The 17143-nt window shown below is 47.5% G+C and overlaps 1 protein-coding gene across 1 annotated transcript in view; it reads left to right on the plus strand.

Annotated features, from left to right (window-relative positions):
* Positions 1 to 12444, plus strand: part of AGBL4 (ATP/GTP binding protein-like 4) — a gene marked incomplete at its 5' end in the record, with an annotated part of 153204 nt that extends 140760 nt beyond the window's left edge. The window contains 2 exons of the mRNA XM_010147501.1: positions 8 to 104; positions 12321 to 12444. Coding sequence (XP_010145803.1) covers positions 8 to 104; positions 12321 to 12444 — 221 coding nt within the window. The remainder of the gene's footprint in view (positions 1 to 7; positions 105 to 12320) is intronic.
* Positions 12445 to 17143: the final 4699 nt, after the last annotated feature.

Here is a 17143-nt window from a genome sequence, read left to right on the forward strand (position 1 = left end):
CTTACAGATATGAAGCTTGGAAGAAATGTGGCCAGGACGTTCTTGGATTACTACAGGCTAAACTCCTTGGTGGAGAGACCACTAGTACCTACTCCTAAAACTCGGTAGGTCAGAAAGCAATTTCTCTTCCTTTAGCAGGGCTGCTTTTTTAATACTTTTCATGACTAAACTTCAGTGCTACTGTGTTATGGCTTTATAATAAGAGAGCTAGTCTAACTGTGCTTATTTTATTGAAATTCCATTCGGAAATAAAGCATTTATGATTAGGAAAGATACCTGGTTTATGTCTGAAAAAATATTCAGGGGATTTTGGAGATATGGATATCTTTCCTGAATTCTGTCTGCTGTACACCAATCTCACACCAGTATCTTTAATGGACTTACCCTTCATTTATCTCTTGCAAGTGAGAGGAAAACCAGACCCACTTTATTTTGAAAAGTTTTAATTCTGGAAGTGAAAACTTTTTCAGTGCTTCAGGAAATTACTGGCAAGCCTGCGCCAAAGGCAGGGTTCTCCATCTCCCCTTGCACCCGCAGCAGTGCTGGCAGCCAGATGGCAGGTTCCTTCTGCCAGACCAACTGGGACCCTTTACCTGGAGATCCCCTCTCACTGTAAGTCCTTACTCCAGCTTTACAAGCAGTTTAGTAGAAGTTTGTCCAAAAGGAAGTCTTTTTGTACATGAAGTGAGGTACTGGTGAGCAATGAGCAGAGGGTATGAAATGCCCACGCTCTAATCCCTGCAGTGCTGCTGGCCTTCTTGGTGCTGGCCAACTGGTGTCCTTCCAGCGTCTCTCAGCTTGCGTGAGGAGCAGGGGTGATACCACTGAACTGTCTGTTGAGAACAGGCACTCCCTGAACAGGCAGAACTGTGTAGTAACATGAGCAGGGGAGCAGAGCAGGAACCAGAAACACCATATTCAGAATTTGTCGCTGTGCTGGGAAAACAGCAGTAATGCCTCCAAACTCAAAATTTCCCATTGAATGCTTTTGGGCCAATAGGAATGTTTCATTTGGGTTTCAACTCTTAACAGCACAACCAAATATAATTTATATTTTACAGTGGAAAAGCCAATTCCAAATTGGCAAGAGAGGCAGCTGAGCCTTGACATTCACTCCCTTCTTCTCCCCACTTTTTTCCCCCCTTACAAAAGTACCTGTGGGAACAGCTGCTTGTTTGCAAAGGAACACTCCCTTACTGAAGATTTTCTAGTGATGCATAAGATGGTTGTTACAAATATCAGTCCAGACCCTAGAGCAGCTGCTGGAGTTCCTTCTGCAGCCTTTAAAAATCCTCTCAGTGCAGCCATTCTGGCAGTTCCTTCTGCATGTGGGCAGAGCCAGCCTGACTGCATTAGGTCTTTAAATGCCCTGCTTTGAGTCCATCTCCCTTACTCCGTTCGTGATCTTGACACAACAGTTTAGGCTGGCTCAAGGAGGATTGTCAGCGCTGCCGTTCTGAATGCTCTTATCTGCGGAGACCTGCAGGGTTAGCAGAGAAAAGCATCCAGCATCTTCCCCTCCTCCGGAAATTGAATGTATCATTTCTCTCAGACTCCCAGGGGCCAGAGCCTCCAAGGCTAAAAACCCACAACTATTACTGAACCTAATTACCACCTGACAGCAAAGTGCTTTTCCGTAGCATCATTCAGTTACCTCATCAAAAGGAATGTTTGTTTGCTTTCTTCATTTTAAATTAAAGAACCACTGACAGTGGTAACTGAAGCATTTTAATCTCATCAAATATCCATGTCCATCTCTATAGAGACAGCCACGCCAGCAGGGAAAGATACACATCTCTAATCGGGTTGCACTGAGCAAATTTTTCTCATTCCCCCACCGAAGTCTAAGGGGGTGAGGAATCTTTTGTTTGGGAAGTGCTACCTCGCAGTAAAACCCTAAATACGGTAAATGTTCAGCCCAAAGCCAACAGATGTTTAAGGAATAGATTTTTTAAAGATTCATGTTGTTAATTTCCTGACAGCTTTCAAATACCGGCTTTTCCCTCTAAGTCGACAAATGCCTTCTATTTGTATCCTGGGCTTTGTCACCTGACATTTGATCGGAGACTCTATATATATAAAATGTACATCACCGAAATGAGATTGGTCTTTGAAGCTGTCGTGTTAACTGCAAACCTGTCCAAAAGAAAATCTTGCAAACTGCTGGGAAACAGAAGGGAGATGGCTGTGGCTTTAAATATGCCTTGGCTAGGCAGTGGCACTAGGAAAGGACTGGAATATGTAAAATGATACTAAATATCTGTGTAATCAGGACTAATTATATGGCACGGTTATTAGCTTGAAACAGGACATGTTGTGCCCACACTTTATGAAAATATATTAAAACATTACCAGATTCCACATCCCCATTGACAGAAAGCTGCAGAGTTAATAAACGTGTAAGGGACGACTAATTGGCTGCTTTGTCCCAGCCTACTACAGGCAGAACAATTTCTGTTTGAGGGAATTAGTGCAGCCAAAATGTGTTAAAATGATAGCCCTGGAAATAGCAACAACCTGCAACACTTCCAGGGCACATCTGACTGAAAGATGTTAAAGAAGGAAATGTTTGTGCTGGTATCAGCATGTTCCAGAGAAGGAAACTGAGGCACGGAAAGGGAGAGATGGTCCTGAGAGTCGGAAATATGGCTGGCACCCAAATTCAGGCACCTTTCCTGGTTTAGCCCACACAGTCAGGCTGTCTGAGAACATCCATCCTAGGGCGTAGGCAACGCGGGCCGTTCAGTGGGAACTGGATTGGGATCATCTGGAGCAAGAGGCTACAACTGATGCAACAGCTGGTTACAGAACCAGGATCGAGGCTGGGGCTGGAGCACCCTCCGCTGCCTGCACACCTGTGCAGCTTATTTCAGGAGGGAAATCCTGTATAAAGTGCTCACGTGCCTGTAAGTGAATCCAACTGGTCAGCTGACCTGTGGTTAAATTCCACCTGCCCTTGTCTATAGAAGCCCCTGGGACAAGTGTCACCTGTAGATGGGCCCTCACTGAGGAACTGTTCCCACCACTCTCCCAGAAGTCAGGTCCCACTGACTTCCCAAGAGGGCACCATACAAGTGATGTTAGGGCTGGGGCTGTCAAGCATTTGCAATGCCTGCCAGTCGCGGGGCAGTGGAGTGCTGTGATTTGTCCCCGAGTGGTTGGTTGCTAGAAATTCACGTTGAACCCATTGTTGTGGTGGTCTCTGAAGGGTTGGGATAAGCTTTGGTGAACACAGCAATGGGCAATCCTCTTCCCTCCCAGCGTGTCCTCACCAGTGAGAGGAGGTGTTCGCGGTCGCAGGCCATAGACATCAAGCTTAGAAGCTTCATCTCCCTCTTGTAACCCTGGGCAAACCTCAAGTTCCCGGGCAGCTCAGGTCCCTGAAAAGACCTCTGGACTGTGCACAGACTCTGCAGAGAGGCCAGACATGAAAATGAAATGCTTAAAGGGTCTTTTTAGTACTGCCTTTACTTCTGGATTCTTTCCTTATCCCCTTTCTGTCCAGCATGGTTATTCTCCCATTCACAGCTCATCCTGTCCCTCCCAGGACCCTTCAGCCCTTTCCCTCTGGCTGACCTTCCTCCAACCTTCTCCCAGGTCCCCCCAGAGCCCAGCCCAGTGGCCATGCAGCATTTCCCACAGCCTGCAAGGGAAGGTCAGGACTTCTTTCAACCAGTAACCCCAATGTGCCCTACAGTGAGAAGACCCCATGATCCCAAACAAACACCCAGTTCAGAAAGATAATGTCTGTTATTACCAGCACACTAAGCAATTATTTTCCTGAAGGTGATGTGTCTGCAGCGAGCTAGGAAAGCATCAGTGACTCAGCTGGGAGGGCAGGAAGGTTAGAATATTTTCCTATGTGAGCTAATGAATTAAGCCTTGCTGAAAATGCTGGACATCTTCTGGAGTGACAAGCTGGTAGGCCTATGAATTTCTCTCCAAGTAAAAGAGACCTCTGTGCTGCCCAGAGAAGCTGCTGGAGAAGAGAGCATTGCCCCTTAGACGTGCTTCAGAAAGGCTGAGGAAAGCCCATCTTGGACACAAAGACGACTCTCGAAGGTTGGGTTAAGTGGGTACAGAGGAGGACAGTGCAGTGTGGCAATGAAGGTTCATCACCTTCCTCTCCTCTTGTTACTGTCCTTTTTTAAGCTGCTCGGTGACCAGCAAATTCTGCTCCCACTGCAGATGCTGGAAAGCCTTTGAGTGGGACTCCCTTTGATGCTGCTGGTGGCACAAGGAGCTCTTCCTCTTACCCAGTCTCTGTCCTGCACTCACCTCTTTCTACTTGTGCCAGAGTAAAGGTTAAGATTGCTCAGGTTGAAAGTGAGAAATGTTCTCACTGATATCCTTGGTAAAGGTGAAAAATGTGTTAAGAGATTGCGAGAAAGCAGAGTACAGCTGAAAAGAAAAGCTAAGGTAGGAAAACTGCATTTTTTACTGGAAAATTTGCAAATGCCAGTCACCTTGCACTGCCTTAACTCCACCCCTTTGCACGTACCAGCATTGCTCCGTTCTTTCCCTCCAGCACATTGACTGTGCAGCAGAGCCCCGCTCCAGCACAGCGTCAGCAGAGCTGTTGGCACTTCTAACCACTGACATTTTCTCTCTGAGAGGCACCAGTTCCATGTTTCTCATTTTCTGGACACACTGGAGCTCAGATTATGGAAGTGCTGACTGCTTACAGCCCTGGCTGAGCTCAGGGGAGCTGGGCTTTGAGCACACACACAATGTGGATACCCTGAAAAATCCCACCTGGGCCTTACTACGGGAGCATTCAGCAACTCATGTCTGCCCCACATATTCCTGTAGGTAAAACCCAGGCTCTCACTCACAGGAGTGTTGGAAGAGAAATTCCTTCCTGTGTGGGAAGCTCACTGTTGCTGCACTGACACACATGAGAAAAAAGTCCAGGAGAACATGAATAATTCTGTCTAAGAGCAGGGATTTGACGGCATGCGGCAAATAATGCCTGGGGCCACACGCTGAACAAAAAAGGGACAGAAAAAATATTGACTGGCCCTTCATTAATTGCTGTCTGTCCATCGTGCCCTGAATGAAGCAGCAGTCTTGTTGAAGAAAAAGTAGGCTGTGATGAGGTAATTAAAGAGCACATCAGAAGGCATATCCGCCAGGAGGTTGAATTAAAATTGCTCTGACAGCCTTTATTCTGGCAATTCCTCCTTTTGCTGCTTGACTTTGCAGCCTTAACGATGATGTATGAGTTCACAGCTGCGTATCCAAGGGCTGGATGGGCCCAGGGGACTGTCCCGTCATCCGCAGAGGCGACGGGCACCACCATCTGCATCATGCTGGGTGGAGCTGGGGAATGTCTTCCTCTGGATGGGCACAGTCTGTCAGAGGCACTTCTGCCAGGGCAACTCAGCCTTTCGAGTTCTGAGCCTCATCTTGACGCTACGGAGCTGAGTGCAGAGGTCGTGTGGTCTTAGAGGCTCAGACTGATACCACACCAGGGATTTGCTGCTTTCTAGCACAGGCTGTGTGTGGGTCCTTCTGTCCCACTGGGTCTGGGATGTTCTTCCCAGTCCGCTTCCCGTGTTTCAGAAAAAGCCCTCTCTGCACGTTCAAGCTCTGCCTTGAGGATTTTTGAGGTTTCACCTACAGCTGGTAGTGCTTTCTTTGATCTGGCCACGACGGACATGATTGCTGGGAGTGACGCGCAGCCACCCGTCTGATTTATACAGATGGCAGCTCCTCGTCGTTCTCCAGGGGCTCTGTTTGATGCCATCCCCAGCTCGCTTCTCCTGAACTCAAGTCACTGTCTTTTCATATCTCCCCCACCATTTTCAGTGGCTAAGAGGAAAGCAGACTCTGATACCCAGAACCAAAACAGACCAGAGCAATTCTTCGTGGGTCTGGCTGTTACCCTTGCCCACAGATGCTACACACAGGCTCTTCACCTGCCCCAGGCTACTTGTAACATCAGCAGCCCACCCTACGACACCCCTGAGGGGGTGAAGGGACTCGCAGAAAATCCCAAGGCACCAAAACAGTGCCAGTATCATAAACGCTACTGCCAATGCCTCTTGTGCCGACAGAGCAAAGTAAATGGTTTGTTCCCCTTCCTGCTCCAGGGGAAGGTCACCAAAACCACTTACAATTTGGAGATAAAGGAGAAAATTACATGAGGGCAGAGTCAAAACTCTCCATCACCATCCTGGCTCCCTTGGAGGGGGGATTGCAACCTATGTCAGGGATTTCACCAGGACCTGATCCACAGGTGCGCTATAGCTGTGTCGCTTTTGTAGCGACGAGTGGGACCCGACTGTGTTTTATGTTACTGGCAGGGCTGGGCAGGGCTGCAGTGGTGCCCAATCCTACCAGTTAGCACAGAAACACCAGCCTGCAGGCTGTCTTACCCAGCTCCCTGCACGTTCAAACAGTATAAAGCTCCTACAAGTGTCTGAAACCCCTTTGCTTTATCCTCCCACACTGGCCAGTGCTCCTTTAAAAGGGAAAATAAATAAAAAACCCAACCAAACCAAACTGCTGAGAAGTCAAACAACTTCAATCTGATTTCCAGAGCTGTAAATAGTATTAGTAATGGGAACGCTACTATGGTTTAAAGGGAAATTATATGTTTTGCCTCAAAAATTAATTTTTGTTTTTCCCCCGTTCTCTATTGGTAATTATAATCTGTCAGCTGGCTCCCACACAATGTCTGCACGTTTTATGCAACTCTTGATACTTGTAGCTGTCATTACAGAAAACCTTTCAGGTTTTAAATGGTGACACATTTGCGTGGGTTCAATGAAAAAGATCTATTTGCAGAGTTTGGGGAGATTTGCAGTGCTTGGCCAGCTCTCAGCTGAGGGCTTACCAAAACACCACATTACAACAATTACCTTGTCAAGCGGTTGGGAACCAGCATGCCTGCTGGAAGGATTTTTACCCTGGATTTAAGCACGCACATGCTAAAGCACATGCGAACAGCCAAGTACACCTCTGGTTTGGTCCTGCTTTCAGAGAGCCGCTGAACAGAGGGTGTGTAAAAACACTTCAGGCCTAGCCCAGGGACCCAGTGTGCCTGACGGGTGGCCCAGCAGGAGAAAATAATCTGCATTACTGTATGAAGTCGATTGGGTCCCATATTAACAATCCCTTTCAAAATGAAGGTGCTGTCAGCTGCTTTAATTTAATTTACTCTACCTTAATTCACTTTTGGAAACGAGCTAAATGAATAAATTGAATTATGGCTACTTTAACTCTGAAGGAGCATATCCACATAGGAGCTTACTGTGGTTTCACTAATCAGCTTTACATTTACACCCTAAACGTATTTGGATTAGCTCTCACAGGCATCCTCATGCAGATAACGCCTGGAGATGCCCACCTGCTTTCCTTTTCCTTCCTTGGGCCTGTTGTTCTGAGGAAGCCAGGGCTCGCTAAGCAGATTTACAGCATCTGTGTTACTCCATGCCTCACCCCTGTCTGGATTCTCCCTGTATTTCTAAAGAGCAGGACAGACCCTCTGCTCTGAAAGCTGAAACAGCTGCTGTGTGTAGGGTGGGTTGACATGGGTAGTAGCTGGTGTACATATCCTGTTAATCCCAATATGAACTTGAGAAAGCTCAGGGGATGGTCATTTGCTGCTAGCATCTCATCAGGTAGGTGTAACCCATTGTTCTCCTGCTGCTCCTTAGGAAATAAGAGAGTGGGAGTCAAAACAAAACCTATTCCCACCCTCTCTGCTGCTTTCTGCTCAGGGTTCAGTAAAGATACACGATGATGGCTGTCTCTGAGCCACGTGCAGTCTTGTGATTGTGGTTACTTCTCCTTCTCTTGCATGACAGTGTGGTTCCAGTTACAAGCCCATCATTCCTGCCTCTGCAGCATCTCCTTGGCAAAGCAGGTGCCTTGCTGCAGTGAGATGGGGAAAGAGGGCAGGAACTGTGGGATGGCCGGCAAGTAGCAGGGTCCCTTGTGTGGCAGAGGGGGAGAGCTGCAAATGCTCCTGGGGAGCAGGCTCTAATAGGATGCCTTCTCTGTAAGCAGCATGGACCAGCCCCTGCGTTCAGAAACACGGCGCCGCTGGGTATGGACTTGATGAGATTGCCAGATAGTGCTAGGATTCTCCATGCACCATGTTAGTTTGTATGACCTAGAAATCATAATGTGCTGTCATAGGTGGGTGGTCATCTGGTAAGTGTGAATGTGTGCTCACTTTCTGGAAATAGGCGCTGGTGACTGCTTGGAAAAAAAAAAAAAGTCAAGTCTGAAGTAATGACTGAGGATTTCTGACCTTTGCTCTAACATTTCAAATTTGTTTTTATGGCTTCTAATTGGCATTGCTTTGGAGCACGCACATTGTCTAACTGCCAGGGCACTGGCTGTCATTATCTGCTGGGCCATTTGATTTGTGCTTTTTACATTTGAAACCTGTCAGACATTCCCAGAAATATATTGCGCTCCCCTTGTGGTGTCAAATATGGGCCTGGTTAATTGTGCATCCCTGAGAGTGAAGCATTTGAAGTAATCAGACGTTGATTGTTTAGCTGTGATGGCTGCAATGGAAATGAAAGTGTAAAAATTAGATCAGCAGACACATGAGAGCAGCCAGGCTTCTTGGTTTCAGGGGTCAGCCATTTTCCAGCCTTGATGATTCATTTTTGATCCCAGTCACGTGGCTCAGATAACTTCATTTTCTTTTCCTTTTTGCAATTTAAAGACAAATTCTCTTCTATTTTGGACATTTTTAATACACTGCCCGCAAAGTCACTAATTCAAATCTACTGCTCCCCACCTCAACTTGTTTCACTGGATGGGAACATGCGTGCGAAGGAGCTCAAACAGCCGCAGTGGCACAAGTGTGCTTACGGCGGCGGCTCTGTAAAGCTCGGCTCATCTAAAACGTGAGCCTGCTCTGTAAGTCTGCTGCTTCATTTTAAGACCTGTAAGATCTAAGGTTTCCTAACATTTAGAAATCCAGATGCAGCTGTTTTAGATGTGAATATGTACGCTACGTTCGTAGCAGATGTATGTAGGGCTTGTCTTCCTGCAGACAGGCTGAGAGTGCTATAGGAAGCAATATCCCCATTTTGCAGGATGTGAAAAAGAGCATCGCTGTAAACACCGAGATGTTAAACCTCAGTGTGAATTACACATCTGCTGTATTTGGATAGAAGCAATTTTGCTGTTGAAATCAGAGGTTGGCTTTTCTTTTTTTTTCCCCCATGGGGTTCTATAACTCAAAATTGTGTTGAGATCAAGTATGTAGTGGGATTTTTTTCAGCTGTAAAGGTGAATGTATTCAGATTATTCAAGTGGTGATTTTTTGGATGTACAATTAGTTGACTGAGAGATGTGGTATAAATTTGGTATTGTAATTGCTATACCTCTGGGATTTCAATTTGCAAAACAGTTTGCATGGCTGCCAGATTAACTGTTGTATGTGCGGTGAGCATGCAGCAGAGTCGGGATTTGATTGTGGCTGTCTGTCAATGGGCTGTATGTCCAGAATAATCACTTTGTCACAAGTACCTGATGTGAACAGAGTGGCTGATACTTGTGATGCTTCAGTTCAGTGGATCCCTGGGTGGCTAATAAGGCCAGTGTCTAAAATCCCACCTGTAAATGCTGTTGGTTAGACAGGATTTCCTTTTTCTGTGGTACCTAAATGATGGAAAAGAAAGGATGTTTTAGAGATTTTATCTTCTTTTCATGTTTCATATTATATTGTTTCCCTCCCTTGCAGAGGGTAGGATGGGAATGGCGCAGCTCTAGTGGCCTGGCCGAGAGGGCACAGAGACATCTGTGCGTGTGTGTATGGAAGAGCCAGCCTCAGCGAGGCCGGGAGCCGAGCCCTGCCCTGGGAGTGGGCAGGCAGGCTGACAGCGGTGACAGAGACAGTGCTGATGGAGCCCCAGGGCAGGGGACGGAGCGACTGCCTGGCTTTCCGCTGCTTTGCGTGATTTTTCCATTTGGTCCACAGCTGCTGCTGTGTTTGGGTCTCCAGCGCTGTCTAGGAACGTGTCAATGTAATTACACACAGAACCAGAGAAATGGCTTGTTCTCACTTCAGTGTGCCTTTCAGGTCTCCCTCCCAGGGTACCAATTTATTTATTTTTGTCTTGGTGTTTATCTCTGCAAATTTCCACTGTGCCCCAGGTTGGTGACTGAACTGTGGGGCTGCAGGAGATGCTGAACTGGTGGCAGTGGGGTGGGCAGGGCTGGTGGGGGTAAAGCCCTCTAAGCCCTGGGCCCCATCAGCCCCTACATGATTTTAGTTCTTCTATATTTAATTGTATTTAAACTGCATTTGGAAACCTTATTCTGTAACTAAAAGCAAAGCACTGACAAACAGAAGCCTGCGTGGTGGGGAAGGTTGCTTTCCCTGCAGCAGACAGGTTTGGAGGGACCCAGTCCCTCAGGGATGGGTCACGGTGGAGGCATCCAGAAACCTGGGGTTCCAACTCTGCTCTTTTCCATTCTGTTCTTCCCAAGCCTGCTTCATGGCCTTTGTTAAGTCGCTTTTGGTGACATGGCTATGTGAACAGGTAGGTCCTCCCCTTCCTGGCGTTTGTGTCTCAGTATGAATTGGTACAGCACCGACACCAGCTTGGCCTGGGCATCCAGCTGCCGTAGCGAATGCAGGTAACTGTGAGTAGAGGGAGCAGACTGAGTGCTGAAGGAGTACGTCAGGCACAAAGAGAGGACCCTCCCCATTTGTGCTCTGCCATAGCAGTGGGTGGTGAATGAACTAAATCATTAAGGCATAGTGGGTACTGTGGGGTCCAGCAGCTGTCTGAGCGGGCACCCCAACAGCTCCTTGGAGCCCTTGGCTGGTGTGAGCAAGGCTGACAGCATGGTTTGATTTCCTTCCTCAGAATGGCAACAGATAGTCAGGGTTTGCCACTTTTACAAAGGAGAAGCCATCAAAAGGTATACCCCTTGTCATTCAGCCTCTGCTCCAGGCAAGGTCTCTGGGCACAGCAGTGTGAGTTTTGTCACTCCTTTCCCAGGCCTGGCTCTGCCCAGCAGCTACAGAGCAGGGCTGGGGCTGTCTGGGCACTTGTGTCCCTCGTGCTGTGCAGCACAAGTGTGTCGGTACCTGGAGGGAGGAGACACGGAGAAAGTGCTGGCCTGTGAGGTGGAGAATTTTAATTGAGGCCTCTAAGCAAAGAGAGGTTGTAATTAAATAGAATAGAAATTACAGAACCATAGAATGGTTTGGGTTGGAAGGGACCTTAAAGACCATCTAGTTCCAACCCCCCTGCCATGGGCAGGGACACCTTCCACTAGACCAGGTTGCTCCAAGCCTCATCCAGCCTGGCCTTGAAGACACGTTACAGAATTAACTGATAATAAAGGGTAGAGATTTACGTTTCCTTAAAGTAGGAAGCATTCATCTTGCACACTGTAAACACACTCCCAGCAGGACTTTGTCTGGGGAAACAAGCAGTGAGACCTATTGGGAAGCAAGGCCTTCCAAAGTAGGTCTGTCCCCCGGACAAGCTGCGGGAGGCCGGAGAGCTGCTTCTGTGGTGCTGAGTTCTTATCCCGTGAATTCCTGGGGCATCACTGCAAAGGTACTTTGTATTTAGCATAACTGCTGGTTTGGAGGTCAGTAGTTGAACTCCTCCCGCTCTGCTAGGAGTGTTGCCCCAAAGGTGTGCTGGAGATGCAATGCTCCAAACAGCAGTGACAACTGAAGTTGTGCATGACCGTTAGATAACGGGAATTAATGTGCAGGAGAAATAGCCATGTGACATCAGGCTCTTGGAAGACATTGGTCTGGATGCTGGGAGCACTGGAATCATGTCAGGCAACTGGTGCTCCCTGTCCACGCAGCAGGGGTCTGTCACTACAGAGCTGGCCCCAGCTGTGAACATCCCTGGCAGTGGGGGCAATCCACTGGTGAGCAAAGCTGTGAACGCAGCTGCCCTGTGAACAGCATATGCCCCAGAAGGAAATATTCACAGCCATAGGAGGGCTGTTAATGAGCAGAAACAAAGTGAAACACTTGAGGCATGTGGGAGCTGCAGTGAGGAAAAAGCAGTGGTAAGTGCATTACCCGAAGGGAAGAAGGGGGGCCCTTCTCTCGGAGAGCTCAGAGCTAGCACAAAGCCCTTGGAGTCTCCTGGAAGGACTAACGCTGCTCTGGCCAGAGGAGGATGGGACCAGCTGGTCTTTAACCACCTCTAATTTGTCTCGAGCTGCCAAAGCCTTCCTTACAGATGCACTTTACCCTGAGACTTACACGTGGCCTCTCCTCAGAGCACACCCCCCGTGTGGCGTACCTGCTGCTGAAACACCGCAGAGCTTGCAATACCTGTCTCCTCTCTCCCTTCCTTTGGCAGGAAGGAAAAACTGCCGCGTTCTAAATGCAGTACCCAGCGGGGCCAAGGGAACAGCCATGCTGGCGGCAAGCCCGAGAAGAGGAGCCAGGCGCATCTGAAGGACCAGTCTCTCCCCGCGCGATGAGGAGAGGAGGGCCGGGCTGCGGGGTGAAGCGGAGGAGCACGTCGGAGTCTGGAACTGATGATGTTTCTCTTTTTTTTTTTTTCCCAGATGAGTATTCATAAGATAACAAACAGTCCAAGAGAGAAAGAGGGAGAGGGAAATTAGCTAGAAATTTTACTATTGATTCTTTTTATTTATAGATGGCGAATCAATTTCAGGTTTTTTTTAATTTTTTTTTTTTCTTCGTCTCTGGGGAAAAAGAGAGTGACCTGATAGCTTTTCAGCCGCTGAAAATGATTTCTGTAAATCTATTTGTTAAAATGAGAAAGCCTCCCCTTCCTCCAGCAGCTTTGCTCTCTCTCTCTAAAGGGGTAATCCATAGAATGAGCTAACGAGGGAGTCCTGGCTCCCCTGCTGCACCATATGATGTCTCCCCTTTTAGTGTCAGGCTCACAAGCTCTTATGCCAATTGCATGTGCTAGCCCTGTTAGCTTGCATTAAGAGAGCCTGATAAATAGCTTCTGGGAGCCAGGCAGGCGCTCCTCAGTGTGCCGTTCATCATGTGCTGCATGGTTAGGGTTTTTGCTCTTCCACCAGATCATTTGAGGAAAGGGGTCATATGAGAAACGTGACTGTCAGGCCGCAGGTGTGAAACTTGCTGCGAGACCTGCATAAAAGGCAGGAACCATGATCCTCCAGCAAAAACTGGCTGGGGTCTGGAAAGGCTGAACTTCCCAGCAGACGTAGGACTGAGGCAGTGTGAGCTAGGAGTAGTGCTGAAAGGGATGAACAAACCATGTGGGGCCACTAGTGTCAGAATTCCCAAATACAACCTTACCACCTTCCCATTACATTGACAGAATGTGGAATTTCTGCTCAAAGCCACCGTAAGTCTTGTCTCCTATGTTGTGTGACTACCTGAAGCATCTGCCAGTGATGTGGATTTGAAGCACGAGGCCAATGGTTCTCAATCTGGAGAGTAAAAGTGAGTGACCCTGAGAGGAGTCCAAGTGTCTCCCAGGGGATGGGGATAGTGCACTTAGAAGTGCCTCTTGACAACTCTTGGGAATTAGCTTCTCTTCACTGTCTTCTCCTAGGAGTTGGGCTGCTATGGTGGCTTGGAGGAGAGAGAGTGTCAAGACCTAGTAGGTAGAGAGGGAAATGATAAACCAGACTGAGGGTGAAAAAAGATGTGTGAAACAACAGAATGAGCTCCTCCTGGTGTGGGGTGGTCCTGGAGAAGCAGTAGCCCCAGATACTCTGTTCTGCAGTGAAAGAGCTGAGTTGGTCGCTCCTCTCCCCTTGACTTGAGCGCCATGATCTAGGAACAGAGACTCAGCGGGATCCTTGCACTGACCTCTGTGTGTGAGAAGAATGTATCCTGGGGATAGATGAAAAGGTATGAGAAAAACTGAAAATTACAGATTCAAATAGACCTTCCAGGTAACTTAAATTTACTGTCCTTTCTGAAAGTACTCCCTGATTCTTCAGCAGTGGAGAGCAAGGCCTGGGTGTGACCAACCCTGAACCAAGGTGTGTTCCTAGGAAGAACTGAAAGCATCTTGGACTGCATTCGTGCAGCCAGGAAGCTAGAAGGCTCTCATATGTGCTCATCCATCTTTTGAGTTTGGTTCAGTAGCTGTATCTCCATGATAGGAGGGAGATCGGTGTAAGGACCTTGAACTCCTTTCCATACAGGGGAACACAAGCAGGGTCAATGCTGAGGTCTGCATCCCCTGTCTCAGGACCTCATGCACTTCTGGAGCCCCATCACAAGACCCAGACCTCCTGGGAGCCGCTGGTATGTGGTTTCCATCCAGTCAGCATTGCTGCAGCCAGAAAGAGTGAGCAGGTCCAAGTCAGGACAAGAATTTGGCTTTGCATGCCTCTGAAAAGGGACAAGCTACTCAGGGTCTGACAAAACTTGAGCTGATTGTGTCTGTGCGATACCCACCCGTTAGCTGGGCTTTCCTTAGTTAGTTAGTTTGTATCTGATAAGAGGAACTTGGTTGAGAACAAGAAAGTGATATTCCACTGGAAGGAAAATTAGTTACAACACCAAGAAAACCTGATATTGTCAGCATTTCAAGGTGAGGGGGTTAAACTGTGCATGGTTTTAGGGAGAATAAGATGCTTTCATAGGATGAATTCCAAGGCATCCAAAAGGCACAGTGCTGGCTTTCTGTCTCCAAAAGCAGAGTAATGAATAGCAATGACAGTGTGATAATTAGAATGACTTGTTGGAGATATGGATTAGAAGGTACGCAGAGAGGGGATGAGTTCTCCTTTGAATTAATCTAGAGCTAATTTATGACTATCATTGGGTTTTAGTGGAAGACTTTCAAAGTTGGTTTACTGGGGTGATAATATTCCTTCTGCATATTCATTAGAAAAACACTTGTAGAATTCCTCATTATTTCTTCTTGAATGATCCTATATATGCATATATATATATATATAATGAGAGAGTTTCAGGTATTTGCTTAGCTGCTAAAGAGTCTACTCCAGAAATACGAATAAAGTGATAAAAGCAGCTGTGGAATGAGTGTGTTGTTTCATTTTCATTCCCTCCTTCTCACAGGCCCCTGGAGACACTTCAGAACCAAGCTGTGGACAAGCAGGTTCTGGGAAGCCCTTGTGCTGCCCTGCTGTCACATCTCGGAGGCTCCCGTGACCTGACTTGTAAAAGCTGGTCTTTCAGTTCAGGTTTAATAACTGGATCTTCCTGGAAATCACTGTCTCTGATTCTTACTCGTCTCCTACCACCTATATCTGCCCCACAGCCTCCAATTTCCAGGTCTTATATCTACCTAACATAGGCTGCTTATCTCTGCAGAGACACTTCCTTTCTGCTGAGATATCCCAAGCTTTTAGTTGGATAGAAAGGACAGATTGGAGACAGTTACCCATATGGGAAACGATGACATCCCATTTGTCAACTCCCATGCCGGTAACCTTCTTCCCATCCTCTCCACCTGCCCAGCAATACCACAGCATCCAAACATAAAGTTATTTGCCAAGAGCATCTGCCTTGCTCCTCCATCGGGCAGCATGCCTGTTCTGGAGCCCACCCTCCCCATCCTTGTTCCAGCACATCATGCTCAAACTCTTTGCTCTTGCTGCCCATTTCACCACTGTCTTGGTTTGTCTCTGGCACCTTCTGGGCCATCCCCAGCTGCCCCTACACATTTTTTCCACCCTGAGATACTCATCATGTCTCCTCTGAAACAGTAGGCAGATTGACTCCATAGCGCTTTCTGCAGAGACCCACCTCTGTGTTTGGGGCTCCCCCGTAAGCCACATTTCTCAAAAGCTCTCCCTGACCAGCTGGAGATGGGAGCCTGAGCCTTTCACTGTGGGGTCTGCACTAGCTTGCAGGACGAGGGCGTGCACTTCAGCGTACAGAGTGCGCGATGCGTGCACCCCATTTCACCAGTTCTTGGGCAGATGATCGTGGGAGCAGAACTTTTTTCTCATGGTCTGTAATTCTCTTTCCTCTCACGTGAGTGCTGAAGTTCTCCTCCACCTGAGCGGGCACGTCCTGCTTCAGAGCCTGCTTCTGCCCTGCCATGAGCCGCCCCTTCCTGGAGAAGATGAGCCATGTCTTGGACGTAAGTAGTGCATGTTGTATACTCAACATAACTCTACGAGTCACTTGTGTCAGGTCCAAGTTAAGGCACCACCAGGGATTTTGAAAGATTCAGAAGCCAATGTGTGTCCAAAAGTGGGCATCTAGCTTGACAGAGCTATATCTACTCTTAAGAGCAAAGGCAGAAGTGGAGGGAGGGCTCTTCTCGTGGGAAGACCAGAACCCTGTTGCATTGCCCTGCCTCATTTTCATGCCCTGCCTGGGGAGCTGGAGGGCCCTCCCTGGGAGCAGCAGTATTTACCTTCCTTTGTACAGGACCGGGCAGTGAATATTAAAATGCCAAAATTAACTTGTTTTCTGTGCATTCTGCTCTCCTGACAAGAAAATCCTGCTACAAACCCCTGTGCAGGCAGTCTAACTGTGCTGAATTGGACCCTCGCTGTGAGGGGATTATATATTCTGATTGGGACTGCGTTTGCAATTATTTTCTCTGCCACACCAAAGACCTTTACTGCAGAGCTGCAAACCAGTTACAGGAACATGAAATGCTTTGACTTCTTCACTAGGGAAACATTAATCCAATCACAGGTTATGTCCATTACAGACTATGGCGATATTGTATACAGGAATTCCCGGGAGAAGGTTCTACAAAAATTGGAATCTCTCTATAACCATGTTATGAGATTTACTGGTGTGGATAAAATGGGCAGAGTTAAAATTACCAGGCTGGCTATCTCTAAAAGACAGGTGAAGTCTGCTGGCTATCATTGCTTCATAATATTACAAATGGAAAAGCCCTGAAGTAATTGAATAACACATCTGCTGAAAAAACCTTGTGAACTGCTACAGCCTAAAGATAGACTGCAAGGAAACAATGTGTGTACAGCACCTGGTTCAAAGGAAAAAGGTGCTTTCCTTACCTGGTACAGGAAGATATCACAAATGCAGATAGAGATTTTCTCTTTGCCTCCTAGATTACACGTGTGTGTGCGTTTCTGTCCATCCACCTCTTTTCATATAAAAATAAGTTAAACCAGTTTCCTCAGCAGCCGGAGGCGTGGTGCTGGATGGTAAGGATTCGTAGCAGAGCTCACTGTGTTTCCTTTTGTAGTGGAGGTTGCTAAAAACATT

The sequence above is a fragment of the Eurypyga helias genome, unplaced genomic scaffold, assembly GCF_000690775.1.
Source record: "Eurypyga helias isolate BGI_N326 unplaced genomic scaffold, ASM69077v1 scaffold5530, whole genome shotgun sequence".
NCBI classification, from domain to species: Eukaryota; Metazoa; Chordata; class Aves; order Eurypygiformes; family Eurypygidae; genus Eurypyga; species Eurypyga helias.